This window comes from Crocodylus siamensis, chromosome 1, assembly GCF_052110815.1.
Source record: "Crocodylus siamensis isolate JL-2025a chromosome 1, ASM5211081v1, whole genome shotgun sequence".
In the NCBI taxonomy this organism is placed as follows: Eukaryota; Metazoa; Chordata; order Crocodylia; family Crocodylidae; genus Crocodylus; species Crocodylus siamensis.
In genome coordinates this window covers 59,183,124-59,201,799 of record NC_143395.1, presented here as the reverse complement: position 1 = coordinate 59,201,799, position 18,676 = coordinate 59,183,124, and the positions used below count along the sequence as shown (strand labels likewise).

At 43.2% G+C, this 18,676-nt stretch overlaps 1 protein-coding gene across 1 annotated transcript in view; it reads right to left on the bottom strand.

Annotated features, from left to right (window-relative positions):
• Nucleotides 1-7,319: 7,319 nt before the first annotated feature.
• Nucleotides 7,320-18,676, bottom strand: part of CD109 (CD109 molecule) — a 117,735-nt gene continuing 106,378 nt past the window's right edge. The window contains exons 31-33 of the mRNA XM_090034978.1: nt 17,431-17,587; nt 15,564-15,666; nt 7,320-13,883 (exon numbers count right to left, since the gene is read on the bottom strand). Coding sequence (XP_089891104.1) covers nt 13,702-13,883; nt 15,564-15,666; nt 17,431-17,587 — 442 coding nt within the window. The 3' untranslated portion in view covers nt 7,320-13,701. The remainder of the gene's footprint in view (nt 13,884-15,563; nt 15,667-17,430; nt 17,588-18,676) is intronic.

Here is an 18,676-nt window from a genome sequence, read left to right as displayed (position 1 = left end):
GCTTCAAACCTCCATCTACCCCAGATGATGGCCTGGTGGAGTGCTTCAACTGGACACTGAAGGAGATGATCCGGGCCTGCATACAGGGAGACCCATGGGCATGGGACGCAATGATACCCACCTTGCTCTTCTCCATCAGGGAGATCCTCCAGGCCTCCACAGGCATGATGGCCAGAACCAAAGAAATTAATAAACAATAAATATGTGCTTCTTGGAGGCATTTGGAACTTTTGTCTAATATGCAGCTTGTATTTTTTGTAACCTGCAAATGTAACTTGTAAATGTTTGTAGAACTGACTAGGCCTCAAAGACAAAGCTATAGCTGTGAAATTAGCTGACCTAACAGTTCTTTCTTGCTCAAAATTTAGCCTTGATGATGATAAAAACTGGATTCAACTGCCCAGCTTATCTAGTACATTTTCAAAAGAACAGCTCAAAAAAAGCATAGTCAGAGAGTTTGGAAGGGGCTGGATTTAGGCAGGGTAATGTTAATTTTAAACCTGAAGATGTTGTGTTGCAATTTGCTCATTGAAACTCCAGCTTGGGCAGTAACTTATTATAATAATTTCTAACACCTTTTAACTCCATAGGATAATAGCTATAAAGCAATATTATGAATGGCTATATAACTAAAAAATTAGCATAATTAGAGTATAAAAGAACACACACGTCATAGTAATCCTCGGGAAGGATGGAACAGAAGGGTCATTGCTGTCTCAGACTCCATGTCTCTTACTCCCTGTGAGAGTGAAACCAGATCCTGACTGAGGGGCTTCCACCGGTATCCTTCGAGCAGCCCAGTCCAGAGACGTCTGACTTCGCTGATTCAACTTGCCGTGCATCTTTTAACCGAGGGACTACCGATAAGTTACTAACCAAGTGGGAACTCTTGGTTAATTTATCTGTTTTATTATCACTGTCAATTTTAGTCTGTATTGTTATGTTGTCTGCTTATTAACTTAACCTTTTTATTAACTATTATATATGCAAACTATATCTTTTGTTGTCATAAGTAAAATTTATTCTTTTTTTATAAGTGAAATTTGTCATTTCTTTCCTTTCCAACATCACCTTCTTGATCCAGAACCAAATAGCCCAGTGCAAATAAAGTTGCAGTGCTCAGTCAGTCTGCAACTAAATTAATATACTCACAGTGCCCAGCTGGCCTGTGACACACAGGATATGCCCTGTTCAAGCTGATCTACGGCCATCACCCACAGGGACTGCTGGATATAATATGTGAAGGATGGGAAACAGGGCAAGGGGGCACAGCTCAGCCCCAAGCTGTGGCTGACTTCCAAGAGAGACTGAAGTAGGCCCAAGGGATAGGGCAGAAGAACCTGGAACATAGCCAGGAGAGACAGAAGCAACATTACGTCACACAGGCCACCGAGAGAGAACTCCGGGTAGGAGATTAGGTACTTGTGCTGCTGCCTGATAATCCCCACAAGCTGCTATCCTGGTGGCAGGGACCTTTCTAGGTTACTAGGTGCATGGGGCCAGTTAACCACGAAGTCCTCCATACTGAGCCTACCCGTAGGAAGCAGATTTACCACATAAATCTGTTACAAAGATGGCACCAGCGGGAAGGGTGGATGATGAAAGAGCTAGGCAAGCTAGAAGGAGAAGAAACAAGGGTGCTCCAAGAAATGAAGAGGCCCCCAACTAGACCAGAGGTTAACAACCAGCTTAGCCCTAGACAGCAAGAGGACTTAAAGGTCCTGATAACAGAGTTTGGGGATGTTTTCAAGGAATTACCAGGAGAAGCCCAGGGTATAGAACATCGTATCCAGACCCCACCAGGACGTACTGTATGCAACCACTGGAGGAGGTTAGCTCGACATCTGTGGCCCATGGTCAGGCAGGAAGTCGACCAGATGAGGAGGCTAGGAATCACTGAAGAGTCCAGGAGCCTCTGGAGGAGCCCAATGGTAGTGGTTCCAAAGACGGACAGCTTGATACAACTGTGCATTGACTACTGTAAGGTGAATGAGATCATGATGTTCAACGCTTTCCCGATGCCACAAGTGGATGACATACTATAGAAAGTTGGCCAGGCCCAGTATATTTCTACCCTGGACCTGACCAAAGGCTATTGGCAGATCCTGATGGCTGCAGTGGATAAAGACAAGATGGCCTTTGGTACCCCCTGGGACCTATTTCAATTCAAAAGGTAATTACAGACCATGCGCCCCTACACTGGCTAGGGACAGCCAAACTGGATAATGCCAGACTAATGAGGTGCTCCCTTTCCTTACAACCCTTTTATTTTACAGTGAGACATTGGGCAGGAAACAAGAATGGGAATGCCGACTTCCTTTCCCGTACAGAAGAAGGATGATATGACACCCTTAACAGAGTGACAAGCAAAAGCTGGACAGAGCTGACAAGCTTGAAGATTTTCATTTGAGGGGGTTGTTTGAACTAAGGGGGGAGATGTGTAACAGGGGCTTGGGCAGAAGCCCCATTACTAGGATAGCCTCGGGGGTGGGAAACCACGGGGAGCATGCTACACAGGTGAAGGGACTTCGCACACCTAGGGAAGATCAGAGCAATTAAACCCGCCACCACCTACATAAGCCTGGCTGCTAGGAACCATACTTCACCCTCAGGCACTGGAGGAGGAGGAGGAGATGACGGATGAGAAGAGAGAGGAAGAGGAGGAGGCATGACACCCCAAAGGGAGCCAGGGACCACTGACGGGAATAGCCACAATCTACTGGTAAGGAGCAGGGGTACCGATTCGAGGTCCATAGACGCCACGGGCACCTAAGGGAGGATCTAGGGGACCCCACAGAGCCAAGCAGGAAGAGGAATGCTGAGGCAGAGGACCCCAGGGCAGTAATGAAAGGGAGAGCTTTGCAAAGCCATTTACCCCACCAGGCAGCCGGGGTGTGCAGTGGGTATGGAGGGATCATGGCAGAGAAATCTCTCTGCCAGAGAGCTGATTGAGACAGCTGAGACACACCTCTGTCAATGAGGTAATTGACAGTGAGAAAGCTGTGCAAGCAGAAATTGGCCAAAGCAGCTGGGAGACCCACTGGCTTTGGTGTTAATTAGAACAGCCATGCCACTCCCTCTGCTAATGAGGCAATTAGCAGGGAGGAAATGACAATGTAACACTGTTACCAATAAAGTTAGCACCGGGATGTCAACCATCTGGGTGGTCTGTGGTGGTTCTCACCCTCAGGGATAAACACTGAACATCTTTTGCTTTCAATCAGTCGTGGCAGGTAGGGTCTGAGGGGGAACCGGGAAGGACACAGTCACCCTCCTACACATACCAAACAATTCTTTAGCTAACCTATTACTAATACTACACAGGCATACCTGCCACACAACCACAAAGCATAGGTCCCTAGCCTGCCACAGGTAAAACAAGAGGGATAATAGTGGCTAATGTCCTGCTGCTGCAAGGGTTGTTAAAATATGCTTTAGAGATTCAAGGAAAAGGGCCACACTCCCTACTACAGAAAAAGGCAAAAAAACCCCAGTCTGGTTAATCTGACCCTGGGGTAAAATTCCTTCCTGATCCAAAATGTGGCTAATCGGTCTGACCCTGAGTAGGGAGATAAGACCATCTATCCAGGAATCTCCTGGTTTTAGTCCCAGCAGGAGCAGTGGTACACCCCAGTCAACATACCCAGCCTTGGCTGCAGCCAATACCCAATGATTCTGAGGAAGACAGAAAAAAACCCTGACATATGTAGCAATAAGAAGCCAGAACATTTTTTCCCCATCCCCAAGTTGCAACCAGCAAATTCCAGATGCATGAGACATACCCACTGTAATACCCATAGGTATAGCTACTCCTAGATCAGTGGTTTTCCAATTGTATTCTGTGGAATCCTGAGGCTCCGCAATAGGTCATCAGGGTTACCACAGAGAGACTGTAGGCAGTCCTGGAACAGTGTTTTCATTGTTGGGCTGGGTTGCCTGACTCCCCATCAGTCTTTAAGGTAGGGGTTGGAGTTCGGGTCCCCTTCCTCAGCTTGTCCCCTTCTTTATCCAAATAATCTTTGTTAGCTCTCTGGTTGCAGCCTAACTTTTTTTATGAAGACTCAGGGAAAGTAGCTGCTGAGTACCTCCTCCTTTGCATCTATTTCAAGAGTTCACTCTGGTTATTTATCAGTGTACCCACAGCTTCCTTGGTCATTCTTTTCCAGCCAGCATACTCATAGAATTTTTGTTAACCTCCTTCACTGGGTACAGCTAACTTTTTTTTACCTTTGCCTTCCTGATTTTGTCCCTTTGAGTTCTTGCTATTTCCTGGTAGGCTTCCTTGGTGCATTGCCCATTTTCCATTGTCTGTATGCTTTCCTTTTGCATTTGAGGCACTCTGGAAGCTTCTTGTGTAACCACATAGGTGTCTCAGCAATTTTTTTTTTTGGGGGGGGGGGGGTTTCCATCATGTCAGAACAGTTTCTTGTGTTTCCAAATCCATGCTCTTTAGAAGCTTCCAGTCTGTCTGGACACCTCTAACATTCAGTCTGTTTTCCCAGGGCACCATGCCACACTTATCAACTGCTCGAATCAGGTGAAATCCAGTATCTTAATTCTGCCAACTTCATGCTTTACCAGTGTCAGGATAATAAATATTATTGTATCATAATCAGTTCCTCTGTAATTACCCATCACCTTCATCCCCTCCACCAGTTCTTCCCTATTGGTCAGTACCAGATCCAAAATAGATGATTCCCTAGTTGTATCTTCAACTTCCTGGAACAGAAAGTTGTCCTCTACACAAGTTAAGATCCTGCTTGACATTTCTGTTGGCTTGTATAATTCTTCCAGGTGATATCAGGAAAACTGAAGTTTCCCATCTGTACCGTAACTCATAACTTCTGGATAATTTTGTCACCTCATTAAAGAGTGCCTCTTCCTCCTCTTCTTCCAGACGTGGTGGTCTATAATAAATCCCCACTGTTATTTTGGTGCTGTATCTGTCATCTTTTATTTTCCATGAAACACCCTCTCACACAAGTACCAGGTAAGATATCTGAAAATATCAAAACCACCCTAGTTTGTCCCACATAAAGCAAGAGGACTAGGGCATTGTTAGTGTCCTGCAAGTGCACAAACAGGAAGTTGTTACATATGCCCAAGAGATCCAAGAAACAGGGCCATGGCCTCTGCTGCAGAGGGAGACAAAAATCTCCACAGTCCAAGCCAATCTAAACTGTGAGGTAAATGATCCCAAATGTGGATTTCAAATATGGTAGTTAGTTTCACTGAGAGCAGAGCAAGAAGACCTTTAGCCAAGAACCTCTAGGCTTTTTAAGTCCCAGCAGCAAAATTAAGAAAAAAACCCTGACATCTGACCCACAATTGAAAAAAAACATTCCTTCCCAATCCCATGAGGCAACCAGTGGGTGCATCTACATGTGCTCCTACAGCACCATTGCAGTCTTCTCCTATTTCCACCTTCTCTGAGCTGCAGAGCTCTTCATGATCCATTTGCCTATTTGGTCATCTTCTGGTCCTCCAACTATTGCTCTTCACAGCACTCTAGGTATCACTACTTCTAGGATCATTCCAATGCTTATCCAACTTTTTCTTCAACATCTCCAGTAATGGAGATTCCACAACTTCCCTTGGGAGTCTACTCCACTGCTTGTTTTAACAGTGAAGAAGTTTTCCCTGATACCTAATCTAAACTAACTTGGCTTCAATTTCAAGCCATTACTACATATCCTATCCTCTGCAGCAAGAGAGAACAGTTGTCCTTCCTTTTCTTAATGGCATCCCTCAGATACTTGAAAATGTTATCATCTGCCCCTTAATTCACCTTTTCTGTAAACTGATACATGTATGGGGTGGGTCAGGGGAAGGAGAAGATTAAGACCCCTCTTTTAGCCATCTGGAGCTTGAGCTGATCTCCAGGAGGAGATGCCACTGAGAAAGCCAAGATTCTAGGTTGGACTAAATGAGACAGGCATGGCAGATATTCACATTAAGGGTGGCTGCTGAATTTGTATTTTCAATCGTCAGATGAAATTACCCTGGGACAAGGTGGAGATGGAAAAGAGGAGATCATTAACAATTTCTGTGGGATTTCATGGAAAGGAGTGAGGAAGATCCTCTGAGGAACACAGTGAAGGATTAACTTAGTGCAGTGCAAAAAGAACTAAGAGAGAAATGAGGTCATAGAACCCTAGTTTGTAAAGCATGGGAACTTAGGTAAAAACAACTGAATTTGTGAAAGAAACAGCTAAGCATTTGGGGTGTGTGAAGTGGTCCATATTCAATTCGGACTTGCCCCAAATCAGGGACAGTGATTAGATTTGTTGATTCAGATCACTGTCCTGACTCAATTCAGATGAATCCAAATCTGAAGATTCAATGCTGATTCAGACAATCAGCGGTTCGGCCATAGACACAGCTTTATTGTTTTTTCTACATACCTCAAGGTAACAGGCACAGCTCATGAATGCTGTGATGCTGGGGCAAATGGAGCATCCTACAGGAGAGCAGGGGGGCCCCCGCACACTTGGTGGCAGACCTGGAAGTGGACCAGAAATACTTCTGGTCCACTTCCAGATCCACCGCTAACTGCACAGGGACCTCCACACACCCCCTTGGCTCAGCGAGCAGCTGTGGGGGGACCCTGGGTGTCCCCTCAGACCCAGGAGGCACCAGTCACTGAACCAAGGGGTGGGGAGAGGCAGACCCAGAAGTGGACTGGAAGTGCTTCTGGTCCACTTCTGAGTCTAATGCCAAGAGCACTGGGGATTCCCCCTTGCTCCCATGGGATGCTCCATCTGCCACAGTATCTCAGCATTCACAAGCTGCCTGGTACCTTGAAGTATGTAGAAAAAACATTTAAAGCTGTGTCTATGTCCAAATCATCGAATCTTTCTGAATCTCTCCAAATCAATTCAGAGGGTTCCAATTCAATTTGGAGAGATTGAAGGGTCTCCTGATTTGATTCAGATTCGGAGATCTGACCACCAAATCAGGCCAAATCAAATCAACGACTGAAGCTTCACACAGCCCTACTAAACATATCTAAAACTAGAAATAGAGTAAAATCAATGACAATCACAACTTAAAATAGTTCACTTCTTGACTATTGTCATCCATGACTTTCCTACAGAGGTCCAGCAGTATAGCTCTGCACCCAGGCAGCCACACCACAAGGGACAGCACACATTGCTGCTGTGCTGACAGCAGCAGTGTAATTAGCTGGTACTGAGGCAGTGCCTTTTTTTGGATCCCCCCACCACAAAGGGAGTACCCAGGGCAGCAGCCTGGGTGCCCTCCCCTTAATTATACTGTTGCTTTGCTAGGATTAGAAAAACTAAGCAAAAACCTTTAAAAGTTAATAAAAGTCATCTTTAATACAACTTCAAAGGACCACCACAGTGTTTATCTGAAAAAGAATAAGAAATTGTATCTGTTATACTATCTGAAAAAAGAGGAAAACATAAATTCAGCACATCAGAATGCACTGCAGCCTTTGTGGAATAAAAAAGTAGCATGATTTTATTATAAAGTTATGATTTGATAATAAGTAGAAATAAACATTAAGTTTTGAGACTAGGTCAAAAAGCTATTGGTATTTACATTGATTATCCAATATCAACACTGATATACCTAATTCGCCTGAAAGAACAGATATGCAGTATGTATATACTGATATACAGTGGCAAAGTTGTATGGAAAATTATGATACATCTGCTTCTACTATGCTTTTCTTTAGCCAGTAAGTTCATACTTCCTCACTTACAGTAGAAACAACATTCACCTCAAATATTAATAAAAACCACAATAAAAACTGATGCATAATACAACAGAATGAGATCTGAGCATTGTAAATTAAAACGTTGCGTAAACCATATGAAATACAGAAGTAAAATGCATGATACAAGTTAAAAAGGAATCCCCGTACTTTATTTCTGGCTATATATGCGCATGTCTATACAATACATATACAATTTAATATTCTAAAATGTCAAGATCAAACACCTACAACTAGAAAATAATAATAATTGTTGAATGCTGTCCTATATTAATTTATCAAACTTTATAACATAAAACAACATTACAATGATATTACAAACTGACATACAAAAATATCATTAATTTTCTCAAAGAAGTTAAGACAAGCTTTGGATCCTACCAATTGTGCACGAAAGCTAAATTCTCTTATTTCATGCTCTTACTGTCTCATTGTTAAATTACTGGGGATATAATTCCTTAAAAGCCATGAACATAAGTATAAATGTCACCCTTGTGGAGTGCTACAGAATTTAGTACAGATTACACTGATAGGCTTTTACTGAAAACACAAATTGATAGAATGGAATGAATAGCAAGCAATACCAATTCCTTTCTTTTTTTCTTTTGGCTCATCCTATATAAATTCTAAAACAGGGATATAATTCGCCTTAAATCTACATTTCAACATACGCATTGAAAAGTCATAACTGCATGCTGGAATCTATAGGAAGCATAAAAAAGAAACAGTTCTCTGCATAAAGATTTAATATCTATAGAAAACATAAGGACTATATAAGAATGATTCGTCAACACAATGCACAAATTAAAGTATTATGTAGACAGACTTGCCCTTACCTCACTACCTAGAGCTTTAGAAGAAAACAGAAGCAATCCAGGCATCAGTGGCCTTACTGAATTTAGTCTTTAAGACTAGATACAAATTTTACACTTAATGTGCTTTAAACACACAGGAAATGCTTTACAGCCATAACAGAACAGATGTTCACGGCTTATAAAACTCTATAAAAATGGCAGATCCTGCCCTAAGGTAACCCTGGATGGATGTGTACTAACCTAAAGTGCTTTCTGTTAGAGCGCGTTATTGAATGTCTATGCCAGATCCCATTGAGGGCTAACTTACAGCGCAATCACTACCATCCTAGGTGGTGTTGCACAGGGCTGCTGTAGCCTCTGGCAGAACTCATTTGCTCTGCCTAAACAGCTGGGCTGGCCCTGCCCCCTTCGCTATCACTGACCTAAGTCAGTGTATTAGCAGCAGCTGCTAAGTCAGGGTTGGTCTCTAAATCCAGACCCACATGCAGCCTGGGGGTGGAGGAGAAAATAGGGGGTTTCTGTCCTTGCAGCTGCCCAGCCCAGTGGCGCACCACAGCCCAGCTGGGAAGGTAGGGGGGATACTGTGGAGGAAGGAGTCCAGGGTCTCTCACTTGGCAGCCACTGCTAAAGCAACCCCCCTTCAGCTCTGCCTCCTGACCAGCTGTCATTCGTCAGCAGCAGCTGCAGGAGTAAAGGGCAGGAAGGGAGTCCTCTCCACCATGAGGACCTGGCCCAACCCCCCTGACTGCAGCTAGTAAGCTGTGGGGGGTTCTCATGGAGAGAGGCCTCCCTCCCCCCAGCTGCAGCCAGCAATGGCGAAGCAAGTTCCCTACACTGATTTTCACTGCACCAGGAATTCTGGTTGGCAGGGGTTGAAAAGGAGCCCCCTTGCTGGGCAGCTCCCCTCAGCTTGCTGGGTGGGGTCTTGGGGGGGCTGAGCTGGGCCACCCCCAATGGCAGGGGGGTCCCTTCCCACAGCTGAAGCTAGCACTGGCAACACAAGTTCCCTGTTCCACCTGTTCCCTGTTCTGGGAACTCTGGAGGGTGGAGGGGATGGAAAAGGAGCCCCACTGCGGCATGGGCTCAGCTCTGTCCCCACCAAGACGCAAGCCAGAAAGCTGGGGTGGAGAGCTGCCTAGCAGGGGAGGCTCCTTTTCCATTTCTCCCAGTGGCAAAAAGCAAATCAGGGAATTTGCGCTGTCACTTCTGGCCACAACTGGAGGAAGGGAGACCCCCTGTCTTAAGCCCCCTTTCCCCAGCAGCTTGCTGCCTGGGGTCAGGGCAGAGCAGGCCAGGTCTGTGCAGCTGCAGGGCTCCCTTCCACCCCTCTGACCCCCAGCCACTGCTGGCAGCTGGCAGTGGGGGTGGGATCCACTCCAGCAGCAGCCTGGGAGGCCTGTAGGAGTGCCCCCTGCCTGCTGGCCTTGACCAATGCAGGCAGGCACCAACCCCCCACTCCACCGAACAGTGCACATGTGTTCCATTGGAACCTCCTCTAACTTATAGCACTTTGAGTAAAGTGTGATAGTTAAAGCACTTTCTGCCAGGGGTTTTTTGAACCCCCTAGCTTAGTGAAATTTGTGTCAGTTCTCATCAAGCTCAGTACTCTTTTTACATAATCTGTAACTCTGAGGTGTGATTTTTCCTTTTACTTGGCGATTTCTTAAAAAATATATATTGAACGTTCTTAACAAACTTTGTCACAGACTGTTTCGAAGTGCAGTCTACATAACAAATGTGCTTATACACATGCTCCAGAGCATCTGGACCTGATTGAATCTGACAGAAGTCAATGGAAGAAGTCACATTTATTTCACTGGTTTTGGAAAACACTTTTATGAGGAAAATTCTGAAAATTGCGTAACATGACATTAGGAACCTACATCCAATTTTCACAAGTGAAAGGTTCTGTGATTTAGGCTCCTAAGATACTTTAGGCCCTTTTTGGAATTTTATCTTTTCACCTAATTTCTCTTTGTGGTGTTATGTGTATGCATGTCTTCAAAGCCTGCAGCAGCAGGGAACCCAGCTGGGAACTCTGGCAGAACTTGAATTGGCCCTGCCTGCAAACTCTAGATGTATATACATTGTATAGTAGGCACAGCTAATTATAAACATTCCCCCATGATAAAATCTTATGCATACAAGCTTCTATATTATATACATACAGAATATGTATGACTGTTTAGAACAAAAGGGGACTTATTCTGCCTTTGGCTACACACATCCAATTTTCAGTGACTGAATGGATGAAAAACAGCAGCATTTGAATATGTTTAAAATACACAGTGCTTTAGCTTTAACTTTAAGTAAAGGGAGATTTCTTCCTAGCTAGATTATATAACAGTGACACTGTGGACTGAGCACCAATGTGTTTGTTCAGGAGGGTAGTAGAAGCATGAAAAAGTATTGAAGTTTCAAATAAGTAGCAACAACAGAATAATTTCCCCCAGGCAATATACAATATGACTCAATCTTACAACAAATTTACAAAAATTTAAAATAGTGCTCTTTGGGGACTTGATGCTATTCCAGTTGAAAAGTACGTTTTATCCAGGGGTCAGCAACATTTTTGGGCAGAGTGCCAAAACCACCTGCAACCTCAACTTGTAAGTTGTTGGTATGCCAGGAGCAGGTGCTGGAGGAGCCGGAAGGGACCTGATCCTTGTGGCAGCACAGCCCTGGCCCCTTCCCCAAGACTACTCTCAAGCAAAATCCTTTTCCATGACATGCTCTCACATACATGCCAGGAATTGCCTACCCCAATCTAATCTCGTCCACTGACTTTCCTATCCCAGGAAAAGAGATTTCCTGGACCAATAGAAAAATATTTATACTAAACAATTTTATACAGGTTCTGACATACAACAAGAGAATTAAAACAGCCCACTATCACACATTATATTCCCTCAACTCAGATTCAGCCATGGTAAATATATTTTAGAAAATCTAAACATTTAGAGAACTATCCTGTGAACCTGATATGAAATGAAAGGCATTCACTGATTTAAAAATAATTTGGTTATGTTACTTATAGCAGCAAAGTGGGCTTGTCAAAGCAGTTTGGTTTGAACATTCTATTCCAGGCACCAAGTTACGTTATGCATGTTCATTCTCACTTCGATCTGGTTTAGTGTAGAGACAGATATGATTTTTTTTTAATTAGGGTCCTGTTGTATATAAAAATCCTTGTCTACATCCTGGTTGTGACACTTTCCATGACATGATGCATCATGACTGATGCTTCTTAGTGTGGCTAACAGCCAAGAAATCTTCAGAAACGTGTTCATTTCTGAAAAAGAAATGAAAGGGAGCACTAATAAAAGATGCACTGCAAAAAGAGCTGGCCTGAATGATCTGATCCTTCATTTCTGGAGGGCATTTGGGTAGGTAAAACAAAAAATGGGGGGGGAGGGGGGGTTGAGGGTTTCCACTACCTGTGATATGAAAGCAAAAGTTCATCCCCAGTACATTTTACAATGGAAAACAAACCTCTTTGTCATAATAGTAACCACATGACAATTTTCCTCTTGATGGCTTTATATACAAAAGAAGCCAAAGTATGCATGCTCTATGTTCCTGAAATTTTGACTAAATTGAAGAGAACTGACTTGAAGCCATGATCAGCTGTCACTCCCAGCTACAGAGGTGCATCAGAGACCTTGGCTCTGATACTGCTGCTCAGCTGCAAGCAGAGACAGATCCAGGCTCCCAGCCTTTGGGGTGCAGCTGGAGTCAAGGGCTCCACTGTGCACTACTGGCTGGGAGCTCTGATTACCTGAGTAAAAGTAGGAGAAAAAGACCCCAAAGTTAAAAAATATTCTAAAAATTTGTTTTATATATGTACCCTTACAACAGGTCTTTAAAATCCCTAGACTATATCTTGACTGCTCAGTATTAAACAAAAACCAAGGCAGAAATCCTTGTATCCCTTCACACAGTGTTGCTGTGAATTAATTACCTGTTTAACCAAAAGTATAGATAAGCATATAAGCCATATGTTTAAGTGCAAGAGCAGAGCTTGGATGAAAATCTACAACACGCCAAAAAAAAAATCACACCGACTACCAAATAATTACACACATTCAAATACAAAATATACAGCTATGTGAATGAAAGCTATGTGGTAGACTTAATCTTAATATTTCTGTCTCTGTTAGGTTCTGTCACAGCTACAATTGCACTATATTTTTAACAACTGAAAATCTCAGCATTTTGGTTGCTTTAAAAAGAGAGACATAATAGCAAATATTAAATAATCTTCTTCAGGAATCCCTCACAGTAAAAGATGATTGTCTTCTATGATTGGCTTATCTGTGGGTCCGAAGATGGCTGACTATGCCGGCCCAGGATTGACAAACTCTGTTTCAACTCAGGCATCTGTTTCTATGTGGAGTAAGTGTAGTATTCAAAAGCACCTTGCAGTGTAATAAGTATGGAAAAATCCTTAAACTTTTCAACAGCTTATTTATAAACATATCCAGTTGGCAAAAAGTTAATTTGTAATCATAAAAAATATAGAAGTTTTCTGGACTACTCGGCTACTTATGAGTACACATTACTCCCTAGCTCTCAAAACCACTTTGCAGCCAGGTCCACTTATTGCTCCTATTATTCACTCATAAACATAGACAATGGAAATTAGTGTTAAGTGCCTTTTGTTTGCAGAAATAATCCACCACACTTTTGCTTGCTAACAGCCTAACTGAGAAGTTGAGTAGGTAGTTTTTCAGCACAGCTCTATAAAATAAACATCATTTTCTTTATTTTTAACATAAAAACATAACAGTAAGCAAATCAAAAAACTAGGCTGAGAAGAAAGAAGGAACAGTTAGAAAATATAAACTTAGCCTTAACTGTTTTCTCAATAAATCTTATTCTGCATTTCTTTAGAAAATAACTTCAATATGAAACTAACATTTAAAAAGGCACATTAATATTTTCCAATAGAAATATTAAGAACATTTTCTGGCACAGCCAGGAGCTTAAAGTATGGGTCCAATCCTGCTCTCACTGCACACAGCAGTTTAGTCACCGACATCACTGGAAAAAGGATTAGTCCCTTGGAATATAAAACTTTCTTTGGGTAATTTATGCAAACCTTAGAAGTGCAATATAAGTAGTATCCTCTTACACCACCCAGCTTTACAGCAAGTTTACATGGATTGTGAACAATATGCAGAAAAGGAAAGTCCCTGAGTGCAGGAGCAATCCTTGAGCACCATCAGTGGATTTTTTTTCACAAAGATTACAGTCACTTTCACAGAAGACACAAGTTGACAACTTCTGCATCACTTCAGAATTATAGCTTCTCACTGCTTTTCTTCCTGTTCAGAAAAGTTAATAAGCATTAGCTTATGAACTTAATGAAAATTGTCCAACAAATATTTAGTCTGTATTTTCATACAAGCTTGATATATGCTGCACATCTCTTTCTAAAACCAAGTAGGTGTGATGAACTGAACCTCTGAAACATGACATGATTACTATATGACAAATCCAATCCTCAGAAAGAAAACTATGTTCTTTATATAAATCCATCCTCGGAACCTGGCCAATGCTTAATAAAAAAACCCCAACGCCTTACAAATGTACGTGGCAAAAAGAGGAAGTTCTTAAACATATTTAATGTCACAGGGAAAGTATCTTAGACTGGATACACCTAAGGTCAAATGCCAACCAGGACAAACAGTACAAAGACAAATGTATTTTAGATTCTAAAATTAATCTTTGTCCCATTTTTGTGTTTTCTTTCCATCAGCATAGAATATACTAACGCTTATAAGAATTAGAATTCATAATTATAAAACTAGATCTAGTCTCACACTTGTTTTTGGTTGAATTTGCCTAATTTGTTGATATTGGGATATCCCGTAGGAATGTGTTTCCTTCCCGCTTGTCTGTTTATCCTATCTCCCTGCACCCCACACAACCTGTCTGCTGAGCTATCTAGCAATCCCAGAGAGCTGTTCACATAATGCATCTGAGGCTTCCAGGCTCCCACTTCCTGAGGAGCTCACCTGGCCGGCTGCCTCGCAGCCAGGCAGCCTGGGAACTCAGGAAGTAGATTTTGGTTCAGAAACGTCAAAGCATTCCCAATGTTAAAACATTCTGGTATCTTCAAAACAAACTCTACTGCAAATTTGTATAAAATATCCTAAATCACTTCATATATCAAAAAATTCTAAAGGTTTGGATTTTTATCCCAACTTGGAAAAAATATTTTCCAAAAGCATGAAATTTCTTGTTGAACTGAAATTCAGTTTCCTAGACATCTATAAATAAAAGCATTCTTTGACACAACCATGGAACAAGGACTCCCCAGACTCCTCAAAGCCCTGGTATAGAAGCAATGATTCATGTTAGTGAAGGATTTGATCAGACTATTCCCAACTTACGTACACATACACCTATCTTCTGTCAGCAACTGTGGTGACAGAAAATTTTAGAGCACATATGTCAAATGCATCACTGTATACTAAGGAATTTCTCTAAAACACATTCCCTTCCTAAGAAGAGCTTTGTAAATATTTTGAATATATATCTTTTTACTTAACTGTTGAAAACATACTACTGACACTCCTCTAAAGGACTCTTAATTTAAATAAGAAACAGGTGAATCAGCCACTTGAAAGATGATCATTAAATAGGAACCACAATAGAGTTCATGCCTCATTTTGGTGATTTTGGAAACATTCTGGGCAAGGTTCTCAGCTGGTATATATTGGCTTCAGTGAAGTTATGACAATTTACAGCTGAGAAACCAACCTATTAAGACAAAAATAATGTAGAGGAGATAATGACATATTTCATTATATAACTCTCAAGATGTTTTCAAGTTACTATCCAATAAACTTTCTGTGCCACTGAAAAAGTACCAAGTGACTTCTCAGTGTAATGTGGCTTTTTCTTTATTAAAAATGTTTGTCACTTACTTTCAGAAATACAGTAATTCCTTTTTTGAGCATGTGAATCACCATGATCTATTAAGAATGAATGACACTTACTCGGTTCATAGTAATCCACTATAATCACTGAGGCACCTTGTGTATTTGCAACTTTGAAGTCTCTCATGGCAGGAATTTCAACACAAACCTGTGTTTCATTTAGCTAGGAAAATACAAGAGAAAGCTGTGAGAATTCTAGAAACAGTGAGGCCAAGAGCTGGGATGGAAACTAAATGATCTGCTAATGTTACACCTTAAATACCAGGGTCTGGATTTAGGTAGTTAACCTGATCTCCTTAATGGAAATTTTAACAAATCACAGACCACTTAAAATTGTGCATAGATAGATAGCACTATTTATGAAGTGCTCATCCATCAAATGCTTATTAACATCAATAGACTTTACCTCTACAAAGAACCTAATGATCACATTTTGTGAGTACTGAATGTCAACACAGACTCCTTAGGGGTTGGCATCTTTGAACCAGAAAAAAGAACAAATTATACACTAAAAGTCAAACACCAACTATAACGTATTTTAATTTTATTACAAAAATATTTTTTTCAGGAGTTGTGTTTGTGTACTGTATTGCATAATAGGTGAGAAATAAAGTTTTACTCCTGTAAATTGTGTGTGGGGAGTGTGTCATTGGGGAGTGGGTGTATGTCTGGCGGGGGTTGTAAGAGGGTGTGGCTGTGTGTGTGTAGAGGGGCAAAGGGTATGTTGTGGGATGTATGTATGTGCAGGGGGTTGTGGAGGCAGGATGTGAGTGTGTGGGGTTTGTGGGGTGAAGGAGGGTGTGGGAGTGTAGGGGCCTCCCCACACACTCCCCACTCACGACGCACAACCCCCACTGGTCGGCAGCAGATGGGTGCTCATGACCTACACAGGTACTGCCGCATAGCGGTGCATGACTCTGGCTAGAGCTGCATGTGGCAGCAAGGAACGTAGCCAGGCTGGGTCGCCTCTATCGCATGGGGCTGCCTGTGGTGCACATGCAGCTCCTGGCATTTGCGCGCCACTGGAGGGAAGCCCCATGCACTGGGGCTGGCTCCCTTCCCTGCTCTTGTGGAAGCAGGAGGCAGGGTTCCCTGCCACTTCCAGTGGAGTCCTGGCAGCTGCATGTGGTCGCAGGGAGTGGGGAAAGCAGCCAGCTCCAGCATGTGGGGCCTCCCCCTGGTGGTGTGCACGTGCTGGGAGCTGCATATGCGCTGCAAGGAGCCCCGCATGATAAAGGCAGACCAGCCTAGCTGCACTCCTTGCCACCACATGCAGCTCTGGCTGGAGCCACATGCTGCCAGGCAGCAGCACCTGAGTGGGCCACAACCATCCCAGGGCCCCCCCACCTGCTGCTGCTGCCACTGGCAGCAGGCACTGTACGCCCGGCGGGGGGGGGAGTACATGAGGGGACTGTGTGGGGGTTCCCTACCCTCCCTCACACTCACACCCTGCCCACCTGAGCTCCACACAACCACCACCACCCTGGGCATAGGCTGCTTGCTCCCATCAGCCCCAGCCCCATGCTCCCTGCCCCTACCCAGTTCCTGCCACTTCCCCACTTGTAAGCACTACAGCAGGGAGATGAAAGGAAGCCACTGGAAGTCAGGGCAGCTGAGCAGGTCCCTGGCAACTGCAGCAGTGGCAGGAGCAGCCCTGCCCGGAAGCTGTGTTGTGGCTGGGCCAGGGTCCTTTCGCACATGAGGGTGAGAGTAAGGTGTGTGGGCTGGGCAGGGTATAATTAATTGGTGGATGCTCACAGGCAGGATTAAATTACCTGGTGGGCCACACCTGGCCTGCAGGCAGTATTTTGCCTACAACTGCTTTAGAGGATGTAATTACAATTTGCATAAAAGGTACTGAACAGCTACTGTGAATTTAATTTAATAAGCGTCATTACAAATGCATTTTCTTGTTTTTCCAACTTACAGAATCTAAGTATAGGCTGACTTTGCCATTGTCCTTTTCTACCTTCTTAATTGGATCATGTAATGAAATGAAATCCGGTAATGCAGAGAAGCCACTAAGCATGCCAACTTCCATGAGGGCCATACCACTTTTGGGAGATGCACTGGACCCCAAATACCTTAAAATCAGACGCAAGAAAATGTTAACAGGAAACAAATATCATTCCATTGAAATAAAATACATTATCTGTTAAAACGCCATATTATTATATAGAAGGCATAATATTTGGGAAATTAATAAAAAAAACACAGTCACGCCTTTCTAAATTGTTAGGTATACTCGCTGGGTTTCATGAAGCCATTCTGGAGTGGCTCAGGATTCATTGTTCTTATCCCACCTCTGATTTCCCTCAGGCACCTTCGCTGATTGCATGTCACCTCCCCATAGAGAGCCTCAGTATTTGCTTGCCATGTCTTGTTGTTCCTATTCAGAAGTGGGCAGATCCCACAAAGTTGCAGCAGTCCATCCCTTAGAGTTCATCCCGGTCCGGGTGCTGATTGCTGCTCTGGCTGTGGAGCAGACCCCTCTTCAGGACCCCGTCCTGGGTCCCACCCTGAAGGTAGCTCTGGTCACGCCGACAGGAGCACCCAGCTGCCTCCTGGCTATTGCTCACCAGTGTTCCTTCTGCCACCAGTTTTTACCTGAGCCAGCTTGTGTTCCCCAGTGACATCATCACCTTGCACTGGTTCCAGCCATTTAAACAGGCAGCTGGTGAACCGCGCAGGTGGTGTGGCTCAGCTAGGGTCAGCCCCTGGCTGATGTGTCTGCCGTGGGTAAGTTTCTCCCCATTACAGGACTACCCTGAGTGTTCCCTTGGGACTGCAAGGTTTCCCCACCATAGTTCCAGCCCCAGGGAAGGGGCTTCCAACTTTTTTCTCTCAATGTTTTGTTACATTATGCTAATTTGAAGATTGAAAAAAAACAAAAAACAAATTTCTCTGTCCATTCCCCCTAACAATGTCTATGCAGATCACAGTATTGTTGCTGCAGTTTTTGTTCATCCTTCTATACTACTGTGGCAGGTTTTCTAGCCCCAGAATATCTTTGGCAGTATACAGTAATCTTAACCCCAGTGAAGCCAATGTAAACGTTGCTAGTATAATTAGGTGAAAATACTATAACTGGGTAAAAGCTATTCAGAAATCTAAATTATACATTGCTAGAATTCTAAGACTGTATCTTGTGATATTTCCTTTCTTGTGGTGTT